This window comes from Podarcis pityusensis, assembly GCF_964106645.2.
Source record: "Podarcis pityusensis genome assembly, chromosome: 6".
Taxonomy (NCBI): domain Eukaryota; kingdom Metazoa; phylum Chordata; class Lepidosauria; order Squamata; family Lacertidae; genus Podarcis; species Podarcis pityusensis.
The window spans coordinates 5,731,653-5,745,679 of NC_138030.1; the positions used below are offsets into that span (position 1 = coordinate 5,731,653).

Below are 14,027 nucleotides of genomic sequence, written 5' to 3' on the forward strand. Positions count from 1 at the left end.
CCGTTTTAAAAACAGTTGAGCTGGTGTGGTGGCTAAAAGTGTTGGACTGGGACCTGGGAGTCCAAGGTTCAAATCTCCACTTAGCCACAAGGCGCATTAGCTGCCTTTACTGCCTCACCAGGAGACGAAAGTTGGGTCTGTGGCCGCATTAACACAAAAGATGGTTGAACTGATGGGTTAGTCAGGCATGAGTGACACCAGTCGTCAACAAGACACTTGAAACATAGCTGAAACATTCTCTCTTTTTTTAATAAAATAAGTTGTAGTAAATCTTTAAATTAAAATACATTGCCTCTAGGCTCAGAAACGCTCTTGAGCACGTAAAAAAAGGCAGCAAGCATCTCTCGTCATCCTCTCCATTTCCAAAAAAATATGCTCTCAGCCACGGCCTCTGATGGAAGATGAGTAAGAAAAAACTGTGGTGCAGTGCGATAGTCTCTTTGCAAATGTTGGGGGGGGGGTGTTTTGGGGGGTTAAGGTGCAGTGCAGAAGCCTCTTTCCCTCCAGAGTGGTTCCTTTACAAAAGAGGAGCTTGCTACGAGTCCAGGAGGTCTTCTTCGTCACTCCAGTCGGGAGGCGCATCCGTGCCAAAGTATCGGTCTCCAAAATTTCCTAGAGGGAGGCAGGAGGGAACGGGAATTAGGAAGAGCTACGAGAAACCCTTGTGCACGTAGGAAGTAAGCTGAGCTGTGTCTTTGCTATTCAGAGATGTGCCCAGAACGTTCCCGTCTGGCAAAACCCCCCAAATCCTTCTGCTAGATTCTCATTCTTGCAACCCGTTTCATGCGCGTTCAGCAAATCCTAGAAATTTGCCACCTTCACAAATTGAGGTGGTGGCAGGAGCGTGCTTGAAGCCTTGCCCACTTCTCGGGTGTTAAATCTGGCAGAGGAGACTCTCCTGGGTATTTCCAGCAACCTCAGAAGTGTGGGGAAAGCTGGCCAAGGAGAGGGCTTTCTCTGAGGCAGACCCTAAATTGTGAAACTCCCCACAGAGATGAATCTCCATTGTCCGGCTTTTGTCATACGCTGAAAAGAAGTCTGCTTTGTGGGACCCACTGGTTTGCCCTGGTTGGAATTATTTTTCTTGTTTTTACCATTATTATTATTAATATTATTATTACATTTCTATGCCACCCATCTGACTGGGTTACCACAGCCACTCTGGGTGGCTTCCAACAATTGTAAGACCACAGTAAAACATCAAACATTAAAAAGCTTTCCTATACAGGGCTGGCTTCAGATGGCTTATTCCAGGCATCCCCAAACTCGGCCCTCCAGATGTTTTGGGACTACAACTCCCATCATCCCTAGCTAACAGGACCAGTGGTCAGGGATGATGGGAGTTGTAGTCTCAAAAACATATGGAGGGCTGAATTTGCCTATGCCTGCCTTATTCAAACTCTCTGCAGCTAGGGGGAAAAAACACAATGCTAAGAAACAACCCCTTATTTTCTACATCAGTGGTAGTGGTTAGGAATTATATTATTGCTTGCAAGCAGCTCTGAGCCATGAGAGAATGAAAAACTCAAAAGCTTTTCCAGGGATCTGACAACCGTGAGAACATAGGGAAGAGCTGGTTGCTGGATCAGACCAATGGCCACTCCAGTCCAGCATCCTGTTCTCACAGTGGAAACACACAACTGGGATCTGAGCATGAGAGAAACTCTCCCCTCTTGAGGTTTCCAGTAACGGGCATTCAGACGCTTCGCTGGCTCAAGACCAGGGGCAGGACCTCCTAACCCTGGCCACTCACCAATACCAGGGATGATGCGGAAGAGATCATTCACTTTCTTGTCCACGGCGGTCGTGATGATCTTCACCTGTGGGAAGGCGTAAGCGACAGAGTGGACGCCCATCTCGGCCATCAGCAGGGAGAGGAGGAATATCTTGTCCTCTGGGACGTCGTGGTCCTAAGAGAAAGAAGAGGGTTTCGGCCATTTAGTTTCACTCCCCAGCTTGCCCTTTGGCCCTCTGGGTGTTACGGAACTACAACTCCCAACAACCCTGGTCACTGGCTGTGCCTGCTAGGGCTGGTGGGAATTGTAGTTCAGCAACATCTGGTTTTCCCACACCCAGCTTATGCTTCAGGCGGACAGTCAGATGAAATACTCAGCATTGTTCCCTTCATTTCTAATGTTCAGAGGGGAGTGCTGTTACCTCTTCCCTTCCCTCCCAACAGCCTCTTTCCTTCCCTCCCAACTGCCTCTTTCCCTCCCTCCCAACAGCCTCTTTCCTTCCCTCTCAACTGCCTCATTCCCTCCCTCCCAACAGCCTCTTTCCCTCCCTCCCAAAGGCCTTTATCCTTCCTTCCCAACTGCCTCTTCCTTTCCCTCCCAACAGCCTCTTTCCTTCTCTCCCAACAGCCTCTTTCCTTCTCTCCCAACAGCCTCTTTCCCTCCCTCCCAACAGCCTCTTTCCTTCCCTCCCAACAGCCTCTTTCCTTCCCTCCCAATAGCCTCTTCCCTTCCCTCCCAACAGCCTCTTTCCTTCTCTCCCAACAGCTAAGGCAAAGTGGTCCCACGCCATCTGCCTCCCTTACCAGCAACACCCTCACAGCCATCATGGCTGCCGCTCCTGTAGAGACCGTACAGTCCATGAGGATCACGTGATCTTCACTGATGTCCTTCGGAAGCCTCAGATAATGCAGCTGGAGAAGGAAGAAGGAGGAAGGGAGCGTTCGGAGATGGCAAGGACTGCCCTGCTCATTCCTTGCATAGGGCCACCCACATTGTGGCCACCCACATCTCCCAAGACAAAAGTTGGCAAGTACCATCAAGTGAGCCCAGAGGTGGATATAGACTAGGCCAGTCTTCCCCAACCTAGTGTCCTCCAGGTGTTTTGGCCAACAACTTCTGGAAAGCTCTAGGTCAGAGAAAGCTGCAAAGCAGGACTTCCGGGACAGCGCCATCGGCAATGGCGGAGTTCCTCTGACCGAGAGGAACCCGCTCCATGAAAATCGGGTCTTGCCGCCGCGGCGAAGGCGGAGACCCTTTAAAAATCCCAGGCGGAGGAAGCCTGGGAACGTGGGATTCGGCTGACACCAGGAGCGCCTCCCCTACTCGCAGGGAAACCCTTTTTCGGGGGTCCGAAGCGACATGGGGTGAGTGGCGCGGTGTTTTGAATCAACCGCTACTTTTACGGAGTGAAGCCGCACAGCCATTGCCGGAGAGCGCTGACCTTTTCCTGTGGACAATTGGACTCTAAACAAGTACCCGTGAGTAGAACGGAAAATTGGATTAAGTATTAAGAAATATTTTAATTTGGCACCGAAACGGGAAGGTTCCAAACAGGAAGTCCGCCTCCCGTTTTTTGTAAATAGATGGAAGCAAAAACTTTGTAAGCTAAAGTCTGGAAAGTCGTATATAAAGTTCTAAATTTCCTTCATTCATCACCACCAAAACCCCTCTTGGAAGCAGGAGAAAAGAGGGGGATTTTTGACTGTTTAAGCCTGCAGGAGAGAGAGTAAAGAAAGAAAAATTTTCCACCGTCTCAAACCTGGGAACGGGGTGTCAGAGACAGAAATTTATGGGGAAAGTTCATCGACTGTGATGAACAGATAGTAAAAAAAAAAAGAGAGAGAAATATATTGATTCCAATGTTGCTTCTTGCAATCAAAAGAAACAAAGTACTTGAAAAGTGAAAGTAATTTTTCCTTGTTGGTCCCGCTTTTAAAAGATGGATACAAATAGAAATTGTCTCCTCTAGAGGGAGCTTGTTAATTTGTTGCTGGAGCTGATCTGGGGACCTCACAGCTGTATGATTAGGATCGTGAGACCAGACTCTAACCTTGGGGGGGGAAAATGTGTTTACAAGAAGTCTTGGTGCTTGCTCTTTGCAAGACAAGTGCTTTGCTGGAGCAGATGCATGAGAAGATGGATTTGATGACTGTCGCAGTAAAAAACTTTGGACAAACCAAACGGCGAATACCCATATAGAAACCATTCAGGAACCAGCCCAGGAATCTGTTTTGATAGGGCAAGCGCAAGGGCAGAAGAAAATGGAGGAGGTTGTTGTTGAACCTCAAATAACACAAATGGAGAGACCTGAGGCCTTGTAGGAGTATAAGCCGCTGTTCTTGAAGTTCGAATCTGGAGTGGACCAGGGGGGGTCTGGAGTTGTGAGGGCTCTTAATTTTGGAAAGACTTTGAAACATGCTTTTAAATACTTTCTGGATTAAAGTGTGGACTGTGGGGAATGGGACTGTGGGGAATGGGCTGATCTGCTGAGGAGAGATGGAGATACTTTTGGATTGGAGTCCTCCCGAGACCTACCCCCCAATGAGAAAGGAAAGGAAATAAGAAAAAGATCAACAAAAGATAAAGTAAAGGGCAGGTATAAACAAGAAGAAGACCTGCAGAAGGGACATGGAAAAGATTTAAGAGCCTCGGACATAAGAGCAGCAGGTTGATGGATTAGATAGACGAGAAAGGACTGACAAAACCCGAGATCAGGAAGAAGAGATGATGGATGAAGATTGGAAGAAAGTTTCAAAATTTATTTAGAAAAGTATTGTAAAATTAATAAGTATTAGAAAAATGTTGGAATGAAATTATTTGGCTCTAGCAGAAATGTCAAAAAGAATTATGAAAGAATATGTTATGGTTAAAAGAATTTGGTATATATAAGTTTTAAGTTTTAAGTTTTAGGGCTTTTTAGGTAAGATAAGGTTAAAACAGATTAAGGTAATTAAAATGACAGAATATTGTGAAAGATGGAAAGGATTTGCTGAGATAATTAACAACTAGAATACAAAAAAGGGAGGTGTGAGGAGGTCGTTGAAATAAGTTAATGAAAGTTAAGGATTTGGGAATATTAGATTTGTTTTTTAATTGTTTGTTTATTCTTGTTTTTTGATTTAGATGTATTGTGTGTTTTGTTATTTTTTTTTTACTTTGGTTTTTATTGATCTGTATTGTTTAATTGTTATGTTTATCTACTTCTTTCTCTCTTTTTCTCCTTCTCTTGTCTTTTCTCTCTTCTTTCTTTGTAACTTTAAATTTCTCAATAAACATCATTTAAAAAAAAGGGGGGGGGAAGCATTGCATTGTCGGCAATATTAAGTTTTAATCATGCCCACTCTATACCACTGCCCATTGTGGCTGGGCTGACGGGAATTGTAGTCCAAAAGATTTGAAGGACACTCAGCTGGCAAAGGATGGACTACACAAAATTAACGGACTCCTTCAATATCCACCTGATCTCTTTGATCTAGCCGGACAGGACATTGGACTGGCCTGTATCTATCGAGCAAAACTGCTTAAATATCTTTGTTATCACTCTGCTTCTCCATCATCAGCCCTCTTAAAGTAGCGTGAACTATGCTGTCAAAGAACAAGATGCTGTATAATAATAATAATGATGATGATGATGATGATAATGGGTTGTATCAAATGCAAGTCATGCTCAGAGTAGACCCATTGAAATTAATGGAAACATCCGTTTCAATGGGTGCAGACCCAAAATTTAGTTGGCCGCAACCCACTTCTAGCTAGCCCTTGACCAAAAACCCAGGACGGGTTACAAAAATATCAGAATTAAAGACTGACAATGGTATCCAAATAATATCAGTGTAATGCTTGCACAACAGAACTTTCACCCTATGCGCACCCAGAGCCCTTCCCAAATAATAATAATAATAATAATAATAATAATAATATCTTTATTGTCATTGCCCCCTTCGGGGACAACGAAATTACTTGACTGCTCCATAAAAAAATCTGCTCTGGATGGGTTGGGGGAGCCCCTGGAACAGATTTAGGGGGTGCAAGGGGGAAAGGAGGGGAAGTTCTCTTGCAGGAGCACAGATCCTTGTGCTGGAAGGACACGTTAGCCGGATACCGCCCCAAACTCAGTCTCATTAAAATCATAAAATAACAAGCCACAAAACTGACCAATAACGGTATTAACAGGACCACAGTATGGAGCAACAATGCCTTGAGTTTTGAGGGTTTGGGATACCGCTAGAGAGGTGGCCAAGTAGTGGAGAGTAAAGAACCCCCTGGGAAGAGAGGGAACCTTCTTTTCTGAAGCCAAGATGACATGGACTAGAATTGACCAAATATGGATAACTAGAGGAATGGCACCAAAGATAAAGAAAGTAGAAATCTGCCCAAAAACCTGCTCTGACCATAACGCTGTAAGGATGGAGATGAAACAAATAACAACCGGATCCTTCAGATGGAGGATGAATGACACCTTATTTAGAGATGAAGAAGTGTACAAAAAGGCCCCAAAAACTTTGAGAGACTACTTTGAAATAAATATGAATACCAATGTAGAAAAAAGAGTAATCTGGGACGCAAGCAAAGCTGTTATGAGAGGGTTTCTGATACAACAGAATGCAATAAAGAAGAGAAGTCAAAATGAGAAGAAAGATAAAATTTTGGAGAAAATAAAAGAAGGGGAGAAGAAATTGAGAGCAAAACCAAAGTCCCAGGAGATTTTGAGAGAAATAAAATTGTATCAAGTACAATATATGGAAATGATGAATCAGGAAATAGAATGGAAAATTAAACAAATGAGACAAAAAACATTTGAATCAGCTAACAAATGTGGGAAATTGTTGGCCTGGCAAATGAAAAAAAGACAAAAATTAAATACTATTACAAACTTAGAAGTGGAAGGAAAGAGTATACATAACCCAATTGAGATTAGAAATTGCTTCCAGAGGTACTTTAAGCAATTATACACACAAGGGCCACAGAAAGAAATGGACATAGACCAATTTTTGAAGACAAATGGATTACAAAAAATCTCTCAAGAAAGTAAATTAATGTTGAACTATAAAATATCTGAACAGGAAGTGGAAGGTGCCATACAAAATATGCAACTGGGCAAATCTCCAGGACCGGATGGGCTGACTTCTAGATACTACAGATCTTTGAAAGAGTGGTTATTGCAACCTTTGAAGGAAGTCTGCAATGAAATATTGGAAGGGAAAAGGGCGTCAGAGTCGTGGAAAGAGGCATATATTACATTTATACCGAAAACAGAGACTGAAAAGACCCAGCTTAAGAACTACCGCCCTATATCGTTACTTAATGTGGATTACAAAATTTTTGCAGATATTTTGGCCAAGAGATTGAAAAAAGTATTGATGGAAGAGATCCATAAAGACCAAGTGGGCTTTCTCCCGGGAAGACACTTGTCTGATAATTTGAGGAATATAATTGATATTTTGGGAAAATTAGAAGTGAATATAAACACTAAAGCAGTTTTGATATTTGTGGACGCGGAGAAAGCTTTTGACAATATCTCTTGGAGTTTTATGAAGAAGAGCCTACATGGGATGGGGGTAGGCCAAGGTTTTGAAAATGGTATAGGTGCAATATATTCTGAACAAAAGGCCAAATTAATTGTAAATAATGTGGTCACGGAAGAATTTAAGATAGAAAAAGGGACACGACAGGGGTGCCCAATCTCCCCACTGCTTTTTATATCGGTCCTGGAGGTTTTGCTAAACATGATTAGAAGGGTTAAAGGTATACAGGTTGGAGCCAAACAGTACAAACTGAGAGCATTTGCAGATGACTTAGTATTGACGTTACAGGAGCCAGAATCTAGTACTAAAAAGGTTTTAGAATTAATTCAAGAATTTGGTCAAGTGGCAGGTTTTAAATTGAACAAATTAAAAACTAAGGTTTTAGAGAAAAATTTAACACCGATTGAAAGAGATAGGTTTCAGAATGAGACAGGATTGACGGTGGTAAAGAAAGTGAAATACTTGGGGATTAATATGACAGCCAAAAATGGGAACTTATTTAAAGATAATTATGAAAAATGTTGGACGGAAGTGAAAAAAGACTTAGAAATTTGGTCAAATTTGAAACTTTCATTGTTGGGCCGCATTGCTGTGATAAAAATGAATGTATTGCCGAGAATGTTGTTTTTATTTCAGACATTGCAAATCGTGGACAAGATGGACTGTTTTAAGAAGTGGCAGAGAGATATTTCTAGATTTGTCTGGCAGGGCAAGAAGCCCAGAATAAAATTTAAGATACTAACACATGCAAAGGAAAGGGGTGGATTTGCCCTGCCAGACTTTAAACTTTATTATGAATCAGCAGCTTTTTGCTGGTTGAAAGAATGGCTACTTCTTGAAAACACAGACATTTTGGATTTAGAAGGTTTTAACAATGTATTTGGATGGCATGCATATTTATGGTATGATAAGGTCAAAGCACACAAAGCATTCAAAAACCATATTGTCAGGAAAGCATTGTTTAATGTCTGGATAAGATATAAAGATTTATTGGAAAATAAAATCCCAAGGTGGCTGTCACCAATGGAAGCAAAAGCTCTGAAAAGGCTCAATATGGAGGCCAAATGGCCGACATATTGGGAAATTTTGGAACAAGAAGGAAATAAATTGAGATTGCAGAGTTTCGAAAAACTAAAAAACAAAGTGAGAGATTGGCTTCATTACTATCAGATAATGGAGGCATATAATTTGGATAAGAAAATTGGCTTCCAGGTGGAAAAGTCAAAATTAGAAACAGAACTGCTAGAACCCAAAACTAAGAATCTGTCAAGAATGTATAACTTGCTGTTGAAATTGAATACTCAGGATGAAACGGTGAAATCTGCTATGATTAAATGGGCACAAGATGTTGGACATAACATAATGATGGCTGACTGGGAACAGTTATGGACCACAGGTATGAAGTTTACGGCATGTAATGCCTTAAGAGAGAATATTATGAAAATGATATACAGGTGGTACATGACCCCTGTCAAGCTTGCAAAAATCTATCACTTGCCCGATAATAAATGCTGGAAATGTAAAGAAACTGAAGGTACATTCTTTCACCTTTGGTGGACGTGCCCAAAGATTAAGGCTTTCTGGGAAATGATATATAATGAATTGAAAAAGGTATTTAAATATACCTTCCTGAAGAAACCAGAGGCCTTTCTTTTGGGCATTATCGGCCAATTGGTGCCAAAGAAGGACAGAACTTTTTTTATGTATGCTACAACAGCAGCAAGAATACTCATTGCAAAGTATTGGAAGACACAAGATTTACCCACTCTGGAAGAATGGCAGATGAAGGTGATTGACTACATGGAATTGGCAGAAATGACTGGCAGAATCCGAGACCAGGGAGAAGAGTCGGTGGAAGAAGATTGGAAGAAATTTAAAGACTATTTACAGAAATATTGTAAAATTAATGAATCTTAGAAGGATGTTGGATAGAAACTAAGTGGTTTCCAGCTGTAATGCTTTAAGAGATATGAAAAAAGGTTTACAAATGGGTAAAAGCTTAATGGTAAGGATTTGCTGAACTAACAAACTGAACTGGAATACAAAAAAGGGAGGTACGAGGAGGTCCGGGGAAATAAGTGTAAGGAAGATATGCTATGGAAAATTAATGTGTTTTTAACTGTTTTTATTTTGTATGCTTCTTTTTATTTTTCATTTCTTTGTTATACCTTAATAAGGGTTTTTTTTATTCTTCTTGCTGTATTTTGTATTTTCTTGTATTTTTATTTTTTGTTTTTGTGTAATTCTTGTATTCTTTGAAATTTTAATAAATATCATTTAAAAAAAAAAGAGAGAGAGGTGGCCAAGTAGCTCAGGCCACTACCAAGCCCTTGCCCCATACCAGGCCTGGACATTTACCTCTGGCTCCCCCGTATACCGGTTGGTCTGGATGAGGATGGTGCCAATCCGGACATCCTTACAGACGGCCCGCAGCGCTGGCTCCATGGTCTCCCCAGCCCTCAAAATGGACACACCAGTAATCTGGAAGACAGAGGACAAGGTGAAAACCTACAAGTATAATTCCTCCAGCTCTCTACTACCAGTGTGGTGTAGTGGTTACGAGCGATGGACTCGTAATCTGGTGAACTGGGTTCGATTCCCTGCTCCTCCACATGCGGCTGCTGGGTGACCTTGGGATAGTCACACTTCTCTGAAGTCTCTCAGCCCCATTCACCTCCCAGAGTGTTTGTTGTGGGGGAGGAAGGGAAAAGGAGATTGTTAGCCGCTTTGAGACTCCTTAAAGGTAAAGGGACTGCTGACCATTAGGTCCAGTCGTGGCTGACTCTGGGGTTGCGGTGCTCATCTCACTTTACTGGCTGAGGGAGCCGGCGTACAGCTTCCGGGTCATGTGGCCAGCATGACTAAGCCGCTTCTGGCGAACCAGAGCAGCGCATGGAAATGCCATTTACCTTCCCGCCAGAGCAGTACCTATTTATCTACTTGCACTTTGACGTGCTTTCGAACTGCTAGGTTGGCAGGAGCAGGGACCGAGCAATGGGAGCTCACCCCACCGTGGGGATTCGAACCACTGACCTTTCGATCAGCAAGTCCTAGGCTCTGTGGTTTAACCCACAGTGCCACCCGCATCCCCTTGAGACTCCTTATGGTAGTGGTAAAGCAGGATATCAAATCCAAACTCTTCTTCCTCTTCTTCTTCTATCTCACCATTCTGCATTTCTTAGAATGTGGCTGGGCTAAGTAAAAAGAATCACCTCCAGGTGATCAGGCTGTGTCGTTGCCATAAATGAATGCAAAGGAGTCGCTGCCTTGTTCTTCCGTTTTTAGGCGAAGTTCCGTGGAGTTGTGTTCATGCCTGCCTTAGACAAATGAGTGAGCTGAAAAAGCTCCGCTCCAGTTCAAAGTGGTGCCCAGACGGGGTTCAGTTTGAAAAGGGGTTCATCTGTAACGTCATCCATCTCTCATTGCAAGTTCCAAACCCTTTCCAAGTAGAAAGCTTCTTTCCTTTGAGAAGGGAGGGGGTAGCTGGTGGGGAGGTGGGCTTGCCAGAGACAGGAGAGCTCTTTCCATTCAGTTGTTCAGTGGAAATCAGGCTGCAGGATAGTACAATTTCCCCAGGACAGTCATTTCCTGCCGGCAAGATTGGTACTTGGAGTTACTCTGCCTTCTACATTGAGTTGGGAGGCAGTGGAAACGGCAGTCCCATGATCCCTGGCAAGAATTGTCAGTGCATGCTTCACCCTCTGGTAGTGTGGGTTTGTTAAGGGACGTGGTTGGCGCTGTGGTCTAGACCACTGATCCTCTTGGGCTTGCCGATTGGAAGGTTGGTGGTTCGAATCCCCGCGAAGGGGTGAGCTCCCGTTGCTCTGTCCCAGCTCCTGCCAAACTAGCAGTTCGAAAGCACACCAGTGCAAGTAGATAAATAGGTACCGCTGAGGCAGGAAGGTAAACGGTGTTTCCATGCGCTCTGGCATTCGTTACGGTCCTCCGTGCACCAGTAGCAGTTTAGTCCCGGAAAGCTGTCTGTGGACAAACGCCGGCTCCCTCAGCCTGAAAACGAGATGAGCGCCACAACCCCATAGTCACCTTTGACTGGACTTAACAGTCCAGGGGTCCTTTACCTTTTACTCTTCCCTGACACTAGTGTGGATTTGTGTGTGTGTTTTCTCTAAGAATACTTGATCAAACGCTGAAATCTCCCCACCGCTTCACTCTAAGCATTCTCGAGAATTATTCTTTTTTTATAAAAAAAAACAAAAAACAACAACCCAACACCAATGTTTTTCAGGAAGACTCGGTGGGAGTTTGTCATCCTGCCCAGCTGTTCTCCGATAAATTATCCCTCTTCTTCAGGATCCTGGAAAAAGAGCCTTTATTAAGGTATTACCAAATGCATTTGAATTGAATCAGTTAATTAATTTTAAACCGAGTGAAGCTAGGCAATTAATCAATTAGAAAAAAATCTTTTAAACAGCAGAAAACCTTTCTCTTGCTACATTCTCCTCTTGCTTCCTTCAGCTGTTGGTGGGTTCTTCTCAACAGAAACTGGGCCTGTTCTTTCCTTTTGGGGTTTGCGTCAGGTTTAGTTGGGAATTCCATTCCACCCTTTGCTGCAGATATGTGGGATTGTTACATGTCACATGTCTGTTTACATTCCAGCACAGATTGCTGGAGTCCCGTGAGCGGAACATCCGCTCTGTATTGCTTTTGTTTTGTCCCTCTCAGAGAAGAACGACAAGGAGAGAAGCCATGTTTTTCTTTGTCCTGATTTATGTATCATAAATGCGTAGTTTAGTATAGTATCCACGCCTCGAGCCTGATCTGTTGTGTGTTTACTCTGCTGAGTAATGTGTGCTCTTGCCATGCACAGCAGAATGAGTCGCGGACGCACGTCTTAGGAGGATGACTGATGGATCTCCGAAATGGCAAGGCTGAGAAGGGACACGATCCGGCTGGGGCCAAGCCAGCTGGCTTTCCATCCCACGGTCCCAACACTCTCCAGATGCATCAGACTCAAGTATGCTCAGACCCAGATGTGTGCTATTTTTAGGAGAAAGCTGTCCAAAAGCTCCGAGTTATTGAAAACTACTGAATGTGCAGATATAGAAACCCAGGGGTCACTGTTGTGACACCGACAGGTGCAGGAGTGACTGCCAGCACAGCACCTGTCAAAGGCTTCAGCAAATATCCCCTCAAAACACCACAATGCAAAAAGAGAGTGTTAAGATTTGTCCCAAATAGAAGATGCCACATGCAGAAAGCTGGAACTATGGATCAAAAGAGGAGCAGGTTTCACACACCCCTGGTTTTCTCCGGACTCTGCTTTGAGAATCCTCTGCCAGCGACACTTACTTGCTTCCCACTGTAATTTCGGCCTTCATAGTCCTGCCCTTGCGGGGTCTGAACTGTGCAGGTCTGGAAAGGCAACGGCACACAGGAATTAATATGGAATTTGGGCAGGGACAGAGTCCAAGTGAGAAGTACAGAGCTCATCAGTGGCAGAAAAGCAGAATAAATTACGCAAAACAAACAGACATGTGCATTTTTAAAAAACAACTTATGCAGGCTGCAAATCCAGGTTTCCTTAGGGCAGAATGCAAGCGCCCATCCCTGAAACCATTTCTATCCAGCTCTCTTCCCAGGCCACAAAAAGGGTGCAGAGAGCAGGGGTGAGGTTCCCGAGGATTTTACGAGCAAGGAAGGTCACTTTGGGGGCATAATGAAGTTTAGCCTGATACAGTGTTACCTCAGGTTACATACGCTTCAGGTTACATACGCTTCAGGTTACATACGCTTCAGGTTACAGACTCTGCTAACCCAGAAATAGTGCTTCAGATTAAGAACTTTGCTTCAGGATGAGAACAGAAATCGTGCTCCGGCGGCGTGGCAGCAGCAGGAGGCCCCATTAGCTAAAGTGGTGCTTCGGGTTAAGAACAGTTTCAGGTTAAGAACGGACCTCCAGAATGAATTAAGTACTTAACCTGAGGTACCACTGTATTGCTTCTTTAAACTGTGTTCAGCGAGAGAAGAAAACTCATCTCTGGACTTGAACGCCACTCCTTTTGTGGCATCACCTGCCCTCGAATTTTCTTCTTAGATTTAGGGCTGAACAGAACGTTTTCCAGGTCCACCTTCTCGCTTGAAACCCACGATTTCAGGTGGGGCAAACGTCACTCCCCAAAAGCCCCCCAACTCTGCTTTTCTCAGCTGTTTAACGCTGTTCACAAATCACCTCCCTGCCTTGCAATCTGGTGCCAAATCAGTCATTTCCCCTGCATTTCATTCAAGTGATCCCAAGCCATTGGAGATTATGCACCAGAGGCAATATTGCAATATAATGCGACCAATCAGATTTGGCGGCTGGCAGATGGGCGCCATTTTGAGTGAGGGCAATGCCTCTTCTAGAGGCCACATGGGTGACCCCAACCAATCAAGAGGATGCAAAATGAGCACGCTGCCTGCTCCCTCCCAATGATTCTGTGACAAATCACCCAAAGAGACAGGATCCTTTTTTAAAAGAGTCCTGATCCCTTTCAGCTCAGCCATGGTTTGGAACAGGGGTCAGCAGACTTTTTCTGCAGGGGGCCGGTCCACTGTCCCTCAGACCTTGTGGGGGGCCGGTCTATATTTTTTGGGGGGGGGAATGAACAAATTCCTATGCCCCACAAATAACCCAGAGATGCATTTTAAATAAAAGCACACATTCTACTCATGTAAAAACACGCTGATTCCCGGACTGTCTGCAGGCCAGATTTAGAAGGCGATTGGGCCAGATCCTGCCTCTGGGCCTTAGTTTGCCTACCCGTGG

At 43.9% G+C, this 14,027-nt stretch overlaps 1 protein-coding gene across 4 annotated transcripts in view; it reads right to left on the minus strand.

The window, feature by feature from the left end:
- Positions 1–228: 228 nt before the first annotated feature.
- UCKL1 (uridine-cytidine kinase 1 like 1) overlaps positions 229–14,027 on the minus strand; it is a 75,567-nt gene continuing 61,768 nt past the window's right edge. For all 4 annotated transcript variants that reach the window (XM_081011277.1, XM_081011278.1, XM_081011280.1 and 1 more), the window contains exons 11-15: positions 12,572–12,634; positions 9,620–9,742; positions 2,540–2,647; positions 1,754–1,910; positions 229–612 (exon numbers count right to left, since the gene is read on the minus strand). In XM_081011277.1, coding sequence (XP_080867403.1) covers positions 536–612; positions 1,754–1,910; positions 2,540–2,647; positions 9,620–9,742; positions 12,572–12,634 — 528 coding nt within the window. In that variant the 3' untranslated portion in view covers positions 229–535. The remainder of the gene's footprint in view (positions 613–1,753; positions 1,911–2,539; positions 2,648–9,619; positions 9,743–12,571; positions 12,635–14,027) is intronic.